The sequence below is a fragment of the Blennius ocellaris genome, assembly GCF_963422515.1.
Source record: "Blennius ocellaris genome assembly, chromosome: 20".
NCBI classification, from domain to species: domain Eukaryota; kingdom Metazoa; phylum Chordata; class Actinopteri; order Blenniiformes; family Blenniidae; genus Blennius; species Blennius ocellaris.
The window spans coordinates 942,744-959,760 of record NC_137669.1 but is presented as its reverse complement, the minus strand read 5'-3'; the positions used below and the strand labels follow the sequence as shown (position 1 = coordinate 959,760).

Genomic DNA, 17,017 nt, shown 5'->3' with positions numbered 1-17,017 from the left:
GAGGTGTGCTGGGCACTATTGACTGTATGAGTCAGACTTTAATCATGTTCAGCACCTAGCCTCGCTACTGTGTGCGCTCCGGAGCTCATTAACATATCGCACAGTTCAGAGTTACATGATATACTTGAACGCATGACTCAGACTCAAACCTGCACTTCTTGTGGCTCAGATACAAACTTTCTCTTTTACTACTGAAACAGTTCAGCGAAATGTATTTCTGGAAGCACGACAGAGAAATAAGCTGTGCAGTTGAAAAGTTAAAATGCTTAGCTCTTTTACAGAACTGTGCCTGCTGTAAGGCGGCGTGGCCTGCAAGTTCGCCCAACTTCTTCTCGTAGGATACGTCCTGATGAAAACAATTGTGTTTCTGCGGCTGCCTGGTGTGAGCAAACAAACTTTCTTCTTGTTCTTTTATGAGTATGCAGCAGTCTTTAGCCTGTGCCTTTATTTGCCTCGGTATATGCAATCAGAAGTGGAAAGTAACAAATTGCAATTACTCACATTGCTGTAGTTAGGTAGTTTGTTGTGTACTTTTTTAAGTACATGTACATGTTAAACTTAGTTCTTTTACTTTTACTTGACTATGTTTTTATACAAGTACTGTACTGTGTTATATTTTCAATCATGTCCATTACTGAGTACATATTTAATCAATAAACAAAAAGATTAAGAGAATTGTGCTCTGGATACACATACCGTATAGTTTCCACTAGAAGCTCACCTCCACTCACAGCGTGGACTCTGGAGCCCAGCTCCTCGTCAGGGGCTGGACTCTCCACCTTTCTGGAGTTGCCCACAGTGAGAGGCGGCGGGCCGGCGTGGGCTTGCTTATTGCCCCACAGCTCAGCCGCCATGTGTTAGAGTTCACCCCGGTGAACCAGAGGGTCTCATCCCTACACCTGGGGGTAAGAAAGAGATCTCACTGTTGTTTTCACCAACACCATTTACAGTGGAGGTGGGGAGCTGCTGGCCTGAACTGGAGATGTCATCGGGTGGTGAATACTTCGAGGACCTCCTCAATCCCACCACCACGTCTTCCATTGAGGAAGCAGAGACTGGGTTCTCAGAGGTGGACTCGTCCATTTTCCAAGCTGAAGTCACCGAGGTTGTTGTGAAGCTCCTCGGTGGCAAGGCACCGGGAGTGGATGAGATTCACCCAGAGTTCCTTAAGTCTCTGGATGTGCAGGGACTGTCGTGGCTGACTCGTCTCTGCAACATCGGTCGGGGACAGTACCTCTGGACTGGCAGACCGGGGTGGTGGTCCCTCTTTTTAGGAAGGGGATCGGCGGGTGTGTTCCAACTACAGAGGGATCACACTCCTCAGCCTCCCGGGAAAGTCTATTCCAGGGTACTGGAGAGGAGGGTCCGGCTGTTAGTTGAACCTCGGATCCAAGAGGAACAATGTGGTTTTCGTCCTGGTCGTGGAACACTGGACCAGCTCTATACCCTCCACCAGGTTCTCCTGATGGTGGAACACTGGACCAGCTCTATACCCTCCACCAGGTTCTCCTGATGGTGGAACACTGGACCAGCTCTATACCCTCCACCAGGTGCTTGAGGGTTCGTGGGAGTTCGCCCAACCAGTCCACATGTGTTTTGTGGATGGAGAGAAGGTGTTTGACCGTGTCCATTGGAACATCATGTGGGGGGTGCTCTGGGAGTACGGAGTCCGGGGCCCTTTGTTAAGGGCTATCCGGTTCCTGTACACCCGGAGCAGGAGCTTGGTTCTCATTGCCGACAGTAAGTCGGACCTGTTTCCAGTGCACGTTGGATTCCAGCAGGACTGTCCTTTGTCAGTTTGTTTCTGTACATAACGTTAATGGACAGAATTTCTATGCACAGCTTGGGACCAGAGGGGGCCCAGTTTGGTGACCACAGGATCTCTTCTCTGCTTTTTGCAGATCATGTAGTTCTGTTGGCTTCATCAAAACTGGACCTTCAGCGTGCCCTTGATACACTGGAGGGACTATGTCTCTCTATGGCCTGGGAACGCCTTGGGGTCCCACCAGAAGAGCTGGAGGAAGAGTCTGGGGCAAGGGGAGTCTGGGTATCCCTGCTTAGACTGCTGCCTCTGTGACCCGGCCTGGATAAACGGTGGACAGTGGATGGATGGATGGATGGATGGATGGATGGATGGACGGATGGATGGATGGATGGATGGATGTCATCTTTGACTCTCCTGTAAAGCTCTGGTATTGCAAATGGTGACACACATTTTCTAACAGGCATTCCGTACTTTGTCAAATCGTTGCAGCATTTCTTGAAATGCTGGCTTTTCAACTCAAAGGACCGAACTTCTTTGGCGGTGTAGCGAATTACACTTTCTGCTATTCCATTTGTATCTACTTTGTCGACCAAGCACCCCAGTGAGTGTTGACTGTAGGGAGCAAGGCTCTGCATCTCCAGGTGCAGTTTATTTTCCCAAATTGGGAAAACCTGGCTGTTTCACGTGAGCATGCCAGACTGTTGTATTGGGTTTTTTTTCAATGCCACCACTTTTAAGCAAATCTGTCGTACTGGCTTGTCTGTGTTGGTGGGCTCACTTTGGTCATTTGGTTTAAAGTTGAAATATTCCCACACTGGGGCTGTGACATTTGGTCGTGCTATCAACTTGGTGCCGAGACTGATGTGCAGAGCGAACCCTCTTGTCATGCAGCCTGTTTGGAGGTGAGAGACGAGGAAAGCAAACAGGCTGCATGCATGTTTGTTTTCCTCTTGGTAATATGGTGATATATCGAGGCCGGCAAAATTATCGAGGTCATTCAGTATGTCAAATGTTTTAGGCCTCTCCCATTGCAACCCACCTGAATGCAATAGGGGCTCATTACTGGGCTTGTCTACAAGTGTGATGATGACATCGACATTTGAGGTGTGTTGAAGATGGGAGGCATCCAAAACGTGCGGGACACCGACTCCAGTGGCCAAGAACGGAGAACCCCTGGTTTACAGTAAATTCTCTCTCTCAGGGGGGCATGGCTTGACCACAATGGAGTGAGCTGTGTTTAGCCAGAGTATTTCTGTGTATACAGCAACTACAACTTTGTTAATATAGAGATAAGTGTGAGGACATGGAAGGAAGAATGAGGAGGTGCAATCTAAGCATCATTGGCATCCTCGAAACACCCAACGGTGTTGAAGCTACTACCAGAGGTGCTGCAGCTGGACAAAGAACTGCTCGCTGACTGCTCACGTTCGACTCCCGAGGCAGCAGAGATCTGATGGAAAACCACGTGCAATTATCGCTAAAGTTCATTTCTACCAAGACTGTGCCGTGCTGGCACCCACGGACCAATACGTGTTCTTCCCCAACGACACCCCGGCGGTGGCCAAGGCTCAGGCCACGTTCACGGAGGTGAGAAAGCTCCGCTCCGGGACGGAATGATGCTTCCAGCCCGCCTCAAAATCAATTACAAAGGAGAAGCCGTGGAGTTTATGGATCCGAGCAAGGCTATGACGTATGTGAAGACGAGCATAATTCCAGGTATGGAGGCATTTAAAATGGGTACGAGTGCCTGTTCTGACTTGCTTAATCTGTGATAATGCGCGAGTCTAATTCCTGAAAGATTACTTATTTTACACATGTAAATTCATGTCATATTCATTGGTATATTAATGTTTCTATGTAATTACAAGTTAGAGAAAATCCTGATTCGCACATCCATAAATATTTATAGTTTATTTTGTGTTTATTAAGGGTTGTGATACCAATGTTTGTTTAGTCACTCAATATTTTCTTTCATAATTATGACTGTGATACACTGTACAATATAGTTTATATATAGTAACACACCTTGCCACACATTGGCTTGGCGGGCGAAGCGTTGAGCTTTATACTGTAGTTCCCCGAGACAAGCACAATGTGTGTGGATTTCTGTTCAAGGGAAGTTGTAATCACCTTGTCTGTGTAGGTGAGGGGGGTGGGGGGGGGTGGGAGGTAACTGGACCATTTTACAAGCTGAAATTATTTCATTGCACCTTTTTCTTTAAATATATTGATTACTGTACTTTACTGTCCTTGGGTTTCATGAATATTTAATAAGACTGTGGAATCACTGAAGATGAGTCCAGGTTGATCCCACTGGTCCACTTGATCGTCTACTAGCCACTCGAGCTAACGGCTAGCCGCTACCGCCGCCCGTGCTCCTTTTCTCCTCCCTCTGGTCTCTTCCAGGCTCAATCTTTCATCAAGGCTCATAAAACGCCGACTATAACTTCAAAACACTGTAAAAACTTGGATATTTAAGAGGAAACAAGCCGATATAAACACAACAGATGGAGATCTGCACAACTCTTGACGTCACGCCCACGAAGAAGGATTCCCCCGACTTCCTCGGCTGGAGATTCAAAATTCAAATAACTTTGTTACGCGACAGCAGTGGTGGGGCAGAGTCGGAGGAACCTACACTACTTTTGCAAAGTAGTGTAGAGCTGCAGCTGCAACTTGCATGCTGGTTCCGAGAGCGAACGTCACCCCAGCAAAGTGACACTTCAGCGGCACAGAGCCAGTCGGTGCCAGTGTTGCGCTGCTGGATGTGACGACGGTAGCTTCCGCATTGGGGCCACGATGGCGGACGTGATGCGAAGACGGGGCTCAGGGCTTGGGGCTCGGTGCAGCTCCGTGTGTGGACGCTGTCCGAGTGCATTCCTCACGTTGCATTACATTGTGTCTCGAGCCGTTGGCAGGCGCACCATCGCCATCGGGGAGCCAGAGCTCCAGATGGAGCAGCAGTCAGCGACGCAACGTGTGGCGACACAACGAGCAGACTCGGTAGTCCACAGGAGCTGCATGATGTACGGCTGCTTCCGAGCTCCCAATTTGGTCATGGCTGTAGCTCCCCCCCCCCCCCCCAGTCCCGGTCTCCGTCTCGCATCTGCTCATGTGGGACCAACGTGAAAGTTGCGCAGCAAAACACAAAAGAAAAACAAAAAAACAAACGGTGCAAAGCAGAATATGTCGACAACAGAGGATTCATACAGCAGACATTAAAATATTGAGGGAGGGTAGTAAATCTCCTCAAACTCAGAACCGGTCTATGGTCCTGGTACCCCAACGGAAAGAGCAAACCTTTGGAGTGGTCATTTCCGGAAAATCCACAGGTTTTGCAGTGGAAACCTGAAACCGTTCCATCCCCGCACGTTTCATACGGTGGAAACGGGGCTTTTGTGGCCCCTGGAGTAAAATTCTATGAACTATTTATTTTGTATACATCTCTGTATATATTATATTAATGTACATATATTGTATACATCTTTATATTGGTTCAGTTATCTGCTTTTAAATAAGTACGTTTCTTCCATAACATTATTTGGCATTTGGTTGGTTCAACATCAGCTGATCCTACAATTTATCACGTCACAATGTAGTATTTCGTACTCCACAATGCAATCGAATGCACCATTTAAGATCGAGTTTTTTAAACCAACTGCCATCAGTCTGCTCAACAACTACATGTAGATTCGTCTTATTAGTTTATTCCTTATGCGTGTTTCAATACTGGCTGCATCACAAACTGCCCACCAGGGGTAATCAAGTTCATCTTCACGCACACGCACACGCACACGCACACACACACACACACACACACACACACACACACACACACACACACACACACACACACACACACACACACACACACACACACACACACACACACACACACACACACACACACACACACACAGCTTCTGACACGTTTACATTTTGCACATCTCACTTTCTTACTAATATTTTTGCACTGCTCTGTTATTTTATTTTATTTTATATTTTATTTATATTTTATTTAATTCTATTTTTGTATATACTTACTTATTTATGTACATCGGCTCCAGGGTAGACGGCAAAATAAGAATTTTAGAAAATAAGAAACCTGGATTTTAATGGTGATATGACAATAAAACACCTTGAACCTTGAAACACACGCACGCGCGCGCGCACGCACGCACGCACGCACGCACGCACGCACGCACGCACGCACGCACGCACACACGCACACACACACACACACACACACACACACACACACACACAGCTTACAGAGTGCTGGTCCACAGCGAGGTCTCCCTCCGTCCTCAGCTCAGGCTCGGGGTCAGCAATTGGGGCTTTGGCCTCCTCCTCCTCCTCCTCCCGCTCCCCCCGCTCCCCCCCCTCCCCGCCCTCCCCGTCACACTGTGAGCGCGTCTTCATGAAGGAGGAGAAGAGGCGGGACAAGCCGCGTCCCGCAGAGCTGCGGTTCCGAGGCCGGAGCTGCTCGTCCTCGGGGGACGGCAGCCGGACGTCCTGTCCCGTCTCCTCCTGCTGCCTCGGCTTCTTCTGTTGACTCTCGGCCTCGTCTGTCGTCATGGCAACCGCTGCATGGGGACAAGACCACAATGAGTTAAAAAAAAAAAAAAAAAAAAAGTGATACTTTATTGCGTAGATGTTTTTATGGGACAGGTTATACATTTCTTTGAAACCCTTCTTGAAACCCCCACTTTGTCCCTTCACAGTACACAATATGTATGATAACATTCTGATTAGGTGAAGAGACATGGGGGGCCGTGTGAAGGAAAAATGACATTTAATCTTCCATTAGGTGTAAAAAGTCTGCATTATGTTGATGTGAATGAAAAGAGGTTTGGTCAGATTTCTTTCCCTGTATATGAAAAAAAGACCCCCCATTTCAGAGGGGTAGGGGTGACATGAAGGGCTAAGGGGGAGAAATGAGGCGCAGCTTTAGTAATAATTTAAGCCTGGGATTTTCAAGACTTGTGTTGAGGGTCACATGAAAAGCACTCTTGAAAAAAGTAAGTGTGAAACCAACAATATAATTGTTTCCACACAGAGACAGAGACAGAAATACAGGGAGAGATGTACAGTTCAGTAAATCCTCCACTCTTCTTGTCACAGTCGAGGCAGTAGAGTCGTTTGGCACCGACGTCACACTTCCCATGATCCTCTCTGATTCGGGGTCCACCATGTTTAATGTATACAGCTGCATAACAAGGATTTTTTTTTTTTTTATCCTGTGTTTTTCCGTGATAACGAGATAATTTCAGTGGTTTTCTGGAGATTTCGAGTTCTTTTTCCCCGAGATAACGAGAAAAAGCTACAACATAAGTTTTTAGTTTTTTTACTGGCGCTTTTCAGCCAGTCCAAGACGTGACAAGCTGCCACTGCTGAGTTCAGCGTAGTTCTGTGTTTCTTTTCATGTTTGCACCTTTCCAGTTGGCTTTCTGGTTAGAAGACATGAATGCTTTGGAATCAAGACGTATTTGTGCAGTGACTGTACTGTAGGGTTGTGAGAACTAGTCTCCTGCAGGTTCCTGCGCCCCTCGTAGACGGACTCACTGTGTGTTTTGGAGCAGCCAGGAGTAGCTGTGGTCGGGCGTGACTGTGTTGATCAACCTAGAGAGCCGTGAAGCCCGGTTCACAAAGCAGGATTATACAATTGTGGGCAGATTTCCCAAACCTGAGAGACCACACACGGCGATAAATAATCTCAGGTTGAACACTTTTGGTCATACAGTGTGTGTTGTGCAGCCACTTGGAAACATCAACACACCACACATGAACCATTTCACATCCCCAGGTCAGACGGGAAATGTCGCAAAATCTCAGAGTCAACCAACCCGCCGGACAAAGAGGATGCAATGGCCATCGTCTTTGGTGCATTTGTTTTGGGGGGGTGGGGACCTGAAGAGGTGTTGGTTGCTCAACACAACGGTTCTGATTTTTGGATTCCCCGCCCGTTTTTCCGGTCCGGCGCCACTCCGTCACCTGGCTTTCTGATTGGCTGCAGTCACAGTCAACAGGCTGCTGCTCGGAGGAAACCACACGGTGAGAACTCGGGCCAGAACAATCCAACATGTTGAATATCCCCCATCTCAGAGGGGAGCGGTCCCAACATCCTTCCGAGGAGACGAGAGCAGTCTGAACACACCACACACACGGCAGGAATGTCTGATTATCTGAAGATGATCTGAGCGTCTTTAGAGAGTCTGGAGGAGAGAATCTGGACACAACCGGCCTCGTTGTCCTGCCGTGTGAAGCGGCTTTATTGTGCTTCTGGGACAGTTTACTTTAGGATCTATGTATCATGCTATTGATGTAGCGTCGCTGACATGGGGCTTCATGGTGCATTCAAGTACAGCTCCGTTGCTTTTTCTATATTTACATTTTTTTAACTACATGAACTGTTATTGCCGTCTGTTTGCCACTGTATTATCCATAGCTCTACGCTCATTACAGTAAATGATGTAAAATTCATTGTTTCAAATGAGCCAGTAGCCAATTCTGTGACAGAACCTTCACATCAGGAACAGGCTGCTGCGTCTCCATCTCAGTTCTTTGGTGGCTCATATGGCCAGACTGGATTTTTCAGGGATGCGGACAACCTAAACCTTAGACCTGCTATACCCCTCATTTTGTCAATATGTTATTATTTGCTGAACCTCACAGAACTAACATTCATTTCATTTATCCGGCTGCCTGCACAACAATAGACGACCCCGTCCTTGCTGCCTTCATTCTACAGCTTTACGAGGAAATAAAAGAGGGCCACATATAACAAACGTTACAGCTTTAGCAGGTGTTATTCTGTTGATGACGAGAAACGCAGCCATGACAACCTCTGCTATATATTATGCTCTTTTCATTTGATCTGTTTTTGTTTTAACCATGGCAGGCTGCCAGGACGGTGGACGTGAATATACGACAACAAAAAACCACACTATGGAGCTCACATGGGTGACGTGTGCACCAACATCAGTCAGTTTAGTATTGAGAAGAAGCCAGACACCTGAGTGTCTAAGAGGAAGCCTCCTGTTGACGGGGTGAGGAGGAATTAAAGTATACGTAGCATCGGTGCACCCTGTTAGCCCCATTACAACACCACCCAGGAGCCTGCAGAGAAGAAAAAAGCCGGCGAAGCAGCATGGAGAGACTGACCCTCAGGGGTCTGAACACGTTTTACAACATCCATCTTCCATTTGAGGTGAATCACAATAAAAACTTTTAAAGAACAATCCTTTCTGTACAGTGCCTTGATGTAGAAGTCAAAAGATCTACAAATACATTTGAACATATAGGGAGTTTTTGAGAGTGACATGTTATTTTATTGAATGCATGCGACACAAAATGACCTGATGATAGTTTTACCTTCATAAATAAACTAAAGCATTGATTAATGTAATTTGCAACCATTAAGCATGTTTAATGTAGAATTTCTTGAACAAAACAAGAAGGCGGTTGCTGGGCTAATCCCCCGCCGGAGGGCTTTCTATTTTCTCACAAAGCAGCTCTAAGGCAGCACACTTGGTACACTAGAGGGTGTTCCATGGGTTCTAGTAGATAATTATGTAGAATCTGAAAGGTCTTCTTCATAAGCTATGTCAAAATACGTCTCCAGAGCCCAAAAGGTGTTTTTATGCACTTAGTGACCCTGTGACCTGATATGCAAATGAGGTCATGGTCACCATGGTGCCCCTTCTCCCCAGGTGGAGTGTCCATGTGTGAAGTTTGGTGACTGTGGGCCCAGGAACTGCTGAGAAACGAGGAGAAATGTTTATATGAAAATACATGTATTGTGCAACCATGACGAGCAAACTTCAGACCCTACCAATCTTCAAGGTCAAGGTCAGGTCACTTGGTGTACTGGAGGTTATCCCTGGAGTGTGTATCATGTGTGTATAAAATTTCAGAGCCCGAGCTCAAAAACCTAGGCCTCCAAAGCCCCAAATGTGTTTCTAAGCACTTCATGACCCTGTGACCTACTTAATATGCAAATTAGGTCAAGGTCACCATAGTATCCCTTCCCCCTCTGAGATGTATCCACATGTGAAGTTTGGTCACTGTGGGCCCAGGGGTTGCCGAGATATAGGTAGAAACGTTCGAACATACGGACGGACGGAGACTGTTTCAAGATCCCCCTTCGGGGCCTATCAGCCACGGCGGGGGATAATGAAGATATTTGTGAAGCACATTTGGATTTAAAGGACATGAAAACAACACAAATTTAACACGTTTATTGTGTTATGATGCATCACCTGTATGCTTGGTAAAGTTCTGCTAAATCAGGGGTCGGCAACCCGCGGCTCTGTGGTCCCTCCACTCCTTGAGCCTCTGTCATCCCGGAGCGGGGTGGTATGGAAGGTAAGGCAAAGGGTGGTATGGGAGGTAAGGCAAAGGGTGGTATGGGAGGTAAGGCAAAGGGTGGTATGGAAGGTAAGGCAAAGGGTGGTATGGAAGGTAAGGCAAAGGGTGGTATGGGAGGTAAGGCAAAGGGTGGTATGGGAGGTAAGGCAAAGGGTGGTATGGGAGGAAAGGCAAAGGGTGGTATGGGAGGTAAGGCAAAGGGTGGTATGGGAGGAAAGGCAAAGGGTGGTATGGGAGTTAAGGCAAAGGGTGGTATGGGAGGTAAGGCAAAGGGTGGTATGGGAGGTAAGGCAAAGGGTGGTATGGGAGGTAAGGCAAAGGGTGGTATGGGAGGAAAGGCAAAGGGTGGTATGGGAGGTAAGGCAAAGGGTGGTATGGGAGGTAAGGCAAAGGGTGGTATGGGAGGAAAGGCAAAGGGTGGTATGGGAGGTAAGGCAAAGGGTGGTATGGGAGGAAAGGCAAAGGGTGGTATGGGAGGTAAGGCAAAGGGTGGTATGGGAGGAAAGGCAAAGGGTGGTATGGGAGGTAAGGCAAAGGGTGGTATGGGAGGTAAGGCAAAGGGTGGTATGGGAGGTAAGGCAAGGCCACCCAGAGCACAGTCCCACTACAAAGAGTGGTAAAATGTAGGGTCGTGAACGAGCAGCGACGTAACGTCATTACAACAATAATGGATGAAGAAGGTAGAATTGCGGCTGCAGGTCATGACAGCGGCTCAACTGGTGTCTGAAGCTGGGAGCTTCCTGTACCTTTCACAGTAAAAGCCCACAGTTCCAGGAGGTTCATTACAGACTTGTTGAGAGTGACGGAACATTCTAGTGAATCACACAACAACTACAGGACATTAAAGACACACCATCACACTCATGGTTCTAACAATCCACATCTCACACATTTATCTTCCATTTTAATAATGTGGAGCGATAAAGGAGCTGAGAGCTGCAATGCATTATGGGAGTTTCTGTTTGTCGTGTTTTAAATGTAATTATTGAGGGTTATGTTAGGTTTGTAGTGTCGGTAATGATTGTGTTGTGTTGTGTTTTTGTTGCTCAGTTCATGTAGTTTAGTTTATTAGTTGTAAGTTGTCAACCAGCAGTGAAGAAGGTTTTGTGTGTCGTGTCGTCCTGGCATGGTCTGTCTGGGGGACTGTCAAAATAAAAGACTGATGTGTAGTGTCCTCCTGGCATGGTTTGTCTGGGGGACTGTCAAAATAAAAGACTGATGTGTAGTGTCCTCCTGACATGGTCTGTCTGGGGGACTGTCAAAATAAAAGACTGGTGTGTAGTGTCCTCCTGGCATGGTCGGCCTGTGGGACTGTCAAAATAAAAGACTGATGTGTAGTGTCCTCCTGGCATGGTCTTCCTGTGGGACTGTCAAAATAAAAGACTGGTGTGTAGTGTCCTCCTGGCATGGTCTGCCTGTGGGACTGTCAAAATAAAAGACTGATGTGTAGTGTCCTCCTGGCATGGTCTTCCTGGGGGACTGTCAAAATAAAAGACTGATGTGCATGTCTGTTGTAAAGTATAATCTTTTTCTGTAGCGTGCTTCTTTGACATTACTCATCATAACATCAGTGATATTGTGAGTGACCATGTAGGCATGTGTGAACATGGGTGAGTTGGAGTTTGTGTGTGCGTGCATGCGCGTGCGTGCGCGTGTGTGTGTCTCTGGGTGTTGTGTTCAGGGGAAACGGGACCAACTGGCTCTTTGAGCATTAAAGGTCGCGACCCCTGGTCTAGATGAAGCGTGGGGAAAAGGTTTTCCATGGTACAAATCACATCCAATGTCCAGGTCCTTCTGTAAAATATAAATAAACATAAGTCTGAAATTGATATGATTGATCAGAAGTTGCTTTATTTATTGTTTATTTAAAAACTATTTACAGAACCTCAGAACAGAGATTCAATGTTTTATATATAAAACCACTATATACCATATACAGTATATAAAGCTTAATTTGTAACATTTATAATATATTTATGTTATAAACAGCCATATACAATGAAGATATTAATATAGGCTACTTTGTGTGTTCAGCTATATGTGTGTAAGTGTTCTGTAAGACTGTTTATTTTGTAATGATGTGTGAACCTGGTGATTCATGTAAACATCCAGTGGAGACAAACCTTGTTCACTGTATTCTTCTCAAAAGCACCACGTTCAGTACCAGCAACGTTTTCAACTGACTTTACACCACCAGCCACACTAAGAGCAAGTAGATGGTTAAAAAAAACCTTTTTATATCCACTGTAAATGGTTTATTTATGTGTTGTTTGGATAAATAAATCTGCTCTGTGTATGTACATATACATATAATGAGTAATGTATTAATAAAGTAAATTGTACATATGGTAAATTATACTCAACTAAAATGTACTTTAAATGATGTTATGTATATTTGATCATATTCTATAGTGCTTGATACATTATATACCATCATGTTTCTTTAGAATGAATGATTCATTTGGAAATGGTTAATAATTTGACTCAAATAGTTTCTATTCTAATGTAAATGTATTTAATATATTAAATAGTACTTGCTAAATTGACCATTTCCTATAATTGTGATACATTTCTACAACCTGTTATTGATTGATGTGTTGATTATATCTCATGTTGTACAGTGACACTTGTGTTGGTTTGTTGGTTTAAAGGTTTCCCACCTGCATAAAACACATGGACCGTCCCCCTCCCAGAGACGAGAGTGGAGAACAGACTATCTGACCGGCAGACTGGGGGTCAGCAGCACCGGAGCACCACAGGGGACTGTGCTTTCTCCGGTCCTATTCACCCTTTACACATCCCACTTCAAATACAACTCAGAGTCGTGCCACGACACTCGTGGGATGTGTCAGTGTTCCGTCCGGCATTCTCCACCTTTCCTAAAGTACTTTATCTTTCACTTCAGGAGTTTTGAGCCATGTGGCTCGCTTTATTTGCTTTGAAATTGGGATTGTTCAGAATCAGACTCAGAATCGTCTCTATTGTCATTGTAACAGGCACAACGAAAATGCATAGAAAGTTTGGAGGAAAGAAGGACAACAAGAGGAGAGGAGAGGAGGGGAAAAGATGGGTTACAGACTGCTCTCAGGAGCTCTAAGGAGACAGTCTGTAATTGTGAAAAAACCCCACCTCATCCACATTTAAGCGTCAAACACAGACAGATTACAACATTTTCTCTAGACAGCACTTAGGATATGTGAAGGCTAGTTGTGCAGCCCGCCGCTAGGAGGAGGTGTCTCGGCGCACAGCCCATCAGGCAGGCAGCCATGGAGGGGGGGGGAGCCTTCGTTCCACGCTCACATCCAGGAGAGTTGAAGACAAAACACCAGCATCGACAACTGGGTGTCTGGGAATCCAAATGTAGATTAGGTTTGTTTTCATTCAGGCGATTCATCTTCATCTGTCGACCTCCAGTGTCTCTGGTCTTCCTGTAAGATGGTTCCAATCTAAACGTTCAAGAGTCGTGACTTGTGTACTCTTGAGTTGGTTTATCACGAGTCTGAGCAATCAGAGCTCGACACAGTCCTTCAGTGACGATAGGCAGCCTTCCCAATGCAGCTGCTAGCGTCTTCTACACTTTGATAGATCAGAAAGCCTCCAGCTCCAATCAGCATCATGAATCCCAACATGTAGAGGTCCTCCACATCCTCCATGGAAACAATGGCCAAACACAGGGACCTCCAGGAACCTCCAGGAACCTCCAGGACCTCCAGGAACCTCCAGGGACCTCCATGGACCTCCATGGACCTCCAGGAACCTCAGGAACCTCCAGGACCTCCAGGAACCTCCAGAGACCTCCAGGGACCTCCAGGGACCTCCAGGGACCTCCAGGAACCCCAGGAACCTCCAGGACCTCCAGGAACCCCAGGAACCCCAGGAATCCAGCATGTATCCGGCTGCAAACATCCCATCAGGACATGCAGACTCTCCTTTGCTGATCGTCGTGTCGTAAACATTTGGTCGATCACACTGAGAGACCAGATGATCAATTCCATGGTTCTGGTTAAATTCTGATGAGGGTCTGAAGAGATTCTCTTGATAGATCTGACATGAGACGGTACAGGACGGGAGCAGCAAGCAGGGAAGACGAGGGGGAGAGGAGAGAGAAGAGGGGAGGAGAGGGGGAGAGGAGAGAAGAGGGGAGGAGAGGGGGAGAGGAGAGGAGAGAGAAGAGGGGGAGAGGAGAGGAGAGAGAAGAGGGGAGGAGAGGGGGAGAGGAGAGGAGAGAGAAGAGGGGAGGAGAGGAGAGAGAAGAGGGGAGGAGAGAGAAGCGTCCGCCTTCGCCGAGAGCCGGAAGAAGAAAGCGTTCAGACAGTGTGGACGACGATTTTGACGTCATGTGTTCCACGCATACTCGCGGACATCAGGACCATGAAGGTCCTTCACCAGGTACACCATCAGGACCATGAAGGTGCCTTCACCAGGTACACCATCAGGACCATGAAGGTGTCTTCACCAGGTACACCATCAGGACCATGAAGGTGCCTTCACCAGGTACACCATCAGGACCATGAAGGTGCCTTCACCAGGTACACCATCAGGACCATGAAGGTGTCTTCACCAGGTACACCATCAGGACCATGAAGGTGCCTTCACCAGGTACACCATCAGGACCATGAAGGTGTCTTCACCAGGTGCACCATCAGGACCATGAAGGTGCCTTCACCAGGTACACCATCAGGACCATGAAGGTCCTTCACCAGGTACACCATCAGGACCATGAAGGTGTCTTCACCAGGTGCACCATCAGGACCATGAAGGTGTCTTCACCAGGTACACCATCAGGACCATGAAGGTGTCTTCACCAGGTGCACCATCAGGACCATGAAGGTGCCTTCACCAGGTACACCATCAGGACCATGAAGGTGTCTTCACCAGGTGCACCATCAGGACCATGAAGGTGTCTTCACCAGGTGCACCATCAGGACCATGAAGGTGTCTTCACCAGGTGCACCATCAGGACCATGAAGGTCCTTCACCAGGTACACCATCAGGACCATGAAGGTGCCTTCACCAGGTACACCATCAGGACCATGAAGGTGTCTTCACCAGGTGCACCATCAGGACCATGAAGGTGCCTTCACCAGGTACACCATCAGGACCATGAAGGTCCTTCACCAGGTACACCATCAGGACCATGAAGGTGTCTTCACCAGGTGCACCATCAGGACCATGAAGGTGTCTTCACCAGGTACACCATCAGGACCATGAAGGTCCTTCACCAGGTACACCATCAGGACCATGAAGGTGCCTTCACCAGGTACACCATCAGGACCATGAAGGTGTCTTCACCAGGTACACCATCAGGACCATGAAGGTGCCTTCACCAGGTACACCATCAGGACCATGAAGGTGTCTTCACCAGGTACACCATCAGGACCATGAAGGTGCCTTCACCAGGTACACCATCAGGACCATGAAGGTGTCTTCACCAGGTGCACCATCAGGACCATGAAGGTGCCTTCACCAGGTACACCATCAGGACCATGAAGGTCCTTCACCAGGTACACCATCAGGACCATGAAGGTGTCTTCACCAGGTGCACCATCAGGACCATGAAGGTGTCTTCACCAGGTACACCATCAGGACCATGAAGGTGTCTTCACCAGGTGCACCATCAGGACCATGAAGGTGCCTTCACCAGGTACACCATCAGGACCATGAAGGTGTCTTCACCAGGTGCACCATCAGGACCATGAAGGTGTCTTCACCAGGTGCACCATCAGGACCATGAAGGTGTCTTCACCAGGTGCACCATCAGGACCATGAAGGTCCTTCACCAGGTACACCATCAGGACCATGAAGGTGCCTTCACCAGGTACACCATCAGGACCATGAAGGTGTCTTCACCAGGTGCACCATCAGGACCATGAAGGTGCCTTCACCAGGTACACCATCAGGACCATGAAGGTCCTTCACCAGGTACACCATCAGGACCATGAAGGTGTCTTCACCAGGTGCACCATCAGGACCATGAAGGTGTCTTCACCAGGTACACCATCAGGACCATGAAGGTCCTTCACCAGGTACACCATCAGGACCATGAAGGTGCCTTCACCAGGTACACCATCAGGACCATGAAGGTGTCTTCACCAGGTACACCATCAGGACCATGAAGGTGCCTTCACCAGGTACACCATCAGGACCATGAAGGTGTCTTCACCAGGTACACCATCAGGACCATGAAGGTGCCTTCACCAGGTACACCATCAGGACCATGAAGGTGTCTTCACCAGGTGCACCATCAGGACCATGAAGGTGCCTTCACCAGGTACACCATCAGGACCATGAAGGTCCTTCACCAGGTACACCATCAGGACCATGAAGGTGTCTTCACCAGGTGCACCATCAGGACCATGAAGGTGTCTTCACCAGGTACACCATCAGGACCATGAAGGTGTCTTCACCAGGTACACCATCAGGACCATGAAGGTGTCTTCACCAGGTGCACCATCAGGACCATGAAGGTGTCTTCACCAGGTACACCATCAGGACCATGAAGGTGTCTTCACCAGGTGCACCATCAGGACCATGAAGGTGTCTTCACCAGGTACACCATCAGGACCATGAAGGTGTCTTCACCAGGTGCACCATCAGGACCATGAAGGTGTCTTCACCAGGTGCACCATCAGGACCATGAAGGTCCTTCACCAGGTACACCATCAGGACCATGAAGGTGTCTTCACCAGGTACACCATCAGGACCATGAAGGTCCTTCACCAGGTACACCATCAGGACCATGAAGGTGTCTTCACCAGGTACACCATCAGGACCATGAAGGTGTCTTCACCAGGTACACCATCAGGACCATGAAGGTGTCTTCACCAGGTGCACCATCAGGACCATGAAGGTGTCTTCACCAGGTGCACCATCAGGACCATG

The 17,017-nt window shown here is 47.6% G+C and overlaps 1 protein-coding gene across 1 annotated transcript in view; it reads right to left on the bottom strand.

Moving 5' to 3' along the window:
- epb41a (erythrocyte membrane protein band 4.1a) overlaps positions 1-6,343 on the bottom strand; it is a gene marked incomplete at both ends in the record, with an annotated part of 80,461 nt that extends 74,118 nt beyond the window's left edge. The window contains 2 exons of the mRNA XM_080516462.1: positions 732-827; positions 6,038-6,343. Coding sequence (XP_080372588.1) covers positions 732-827; positions 6,038-6,343 — 402 coding nt within the window. The remainder of the gene's footprint in view (positions 1-731; positions 828-6,037) is intronic.
- Between the last annotated feature and the right edge of the window lie 10,674 nt (positions 6,344-17,017).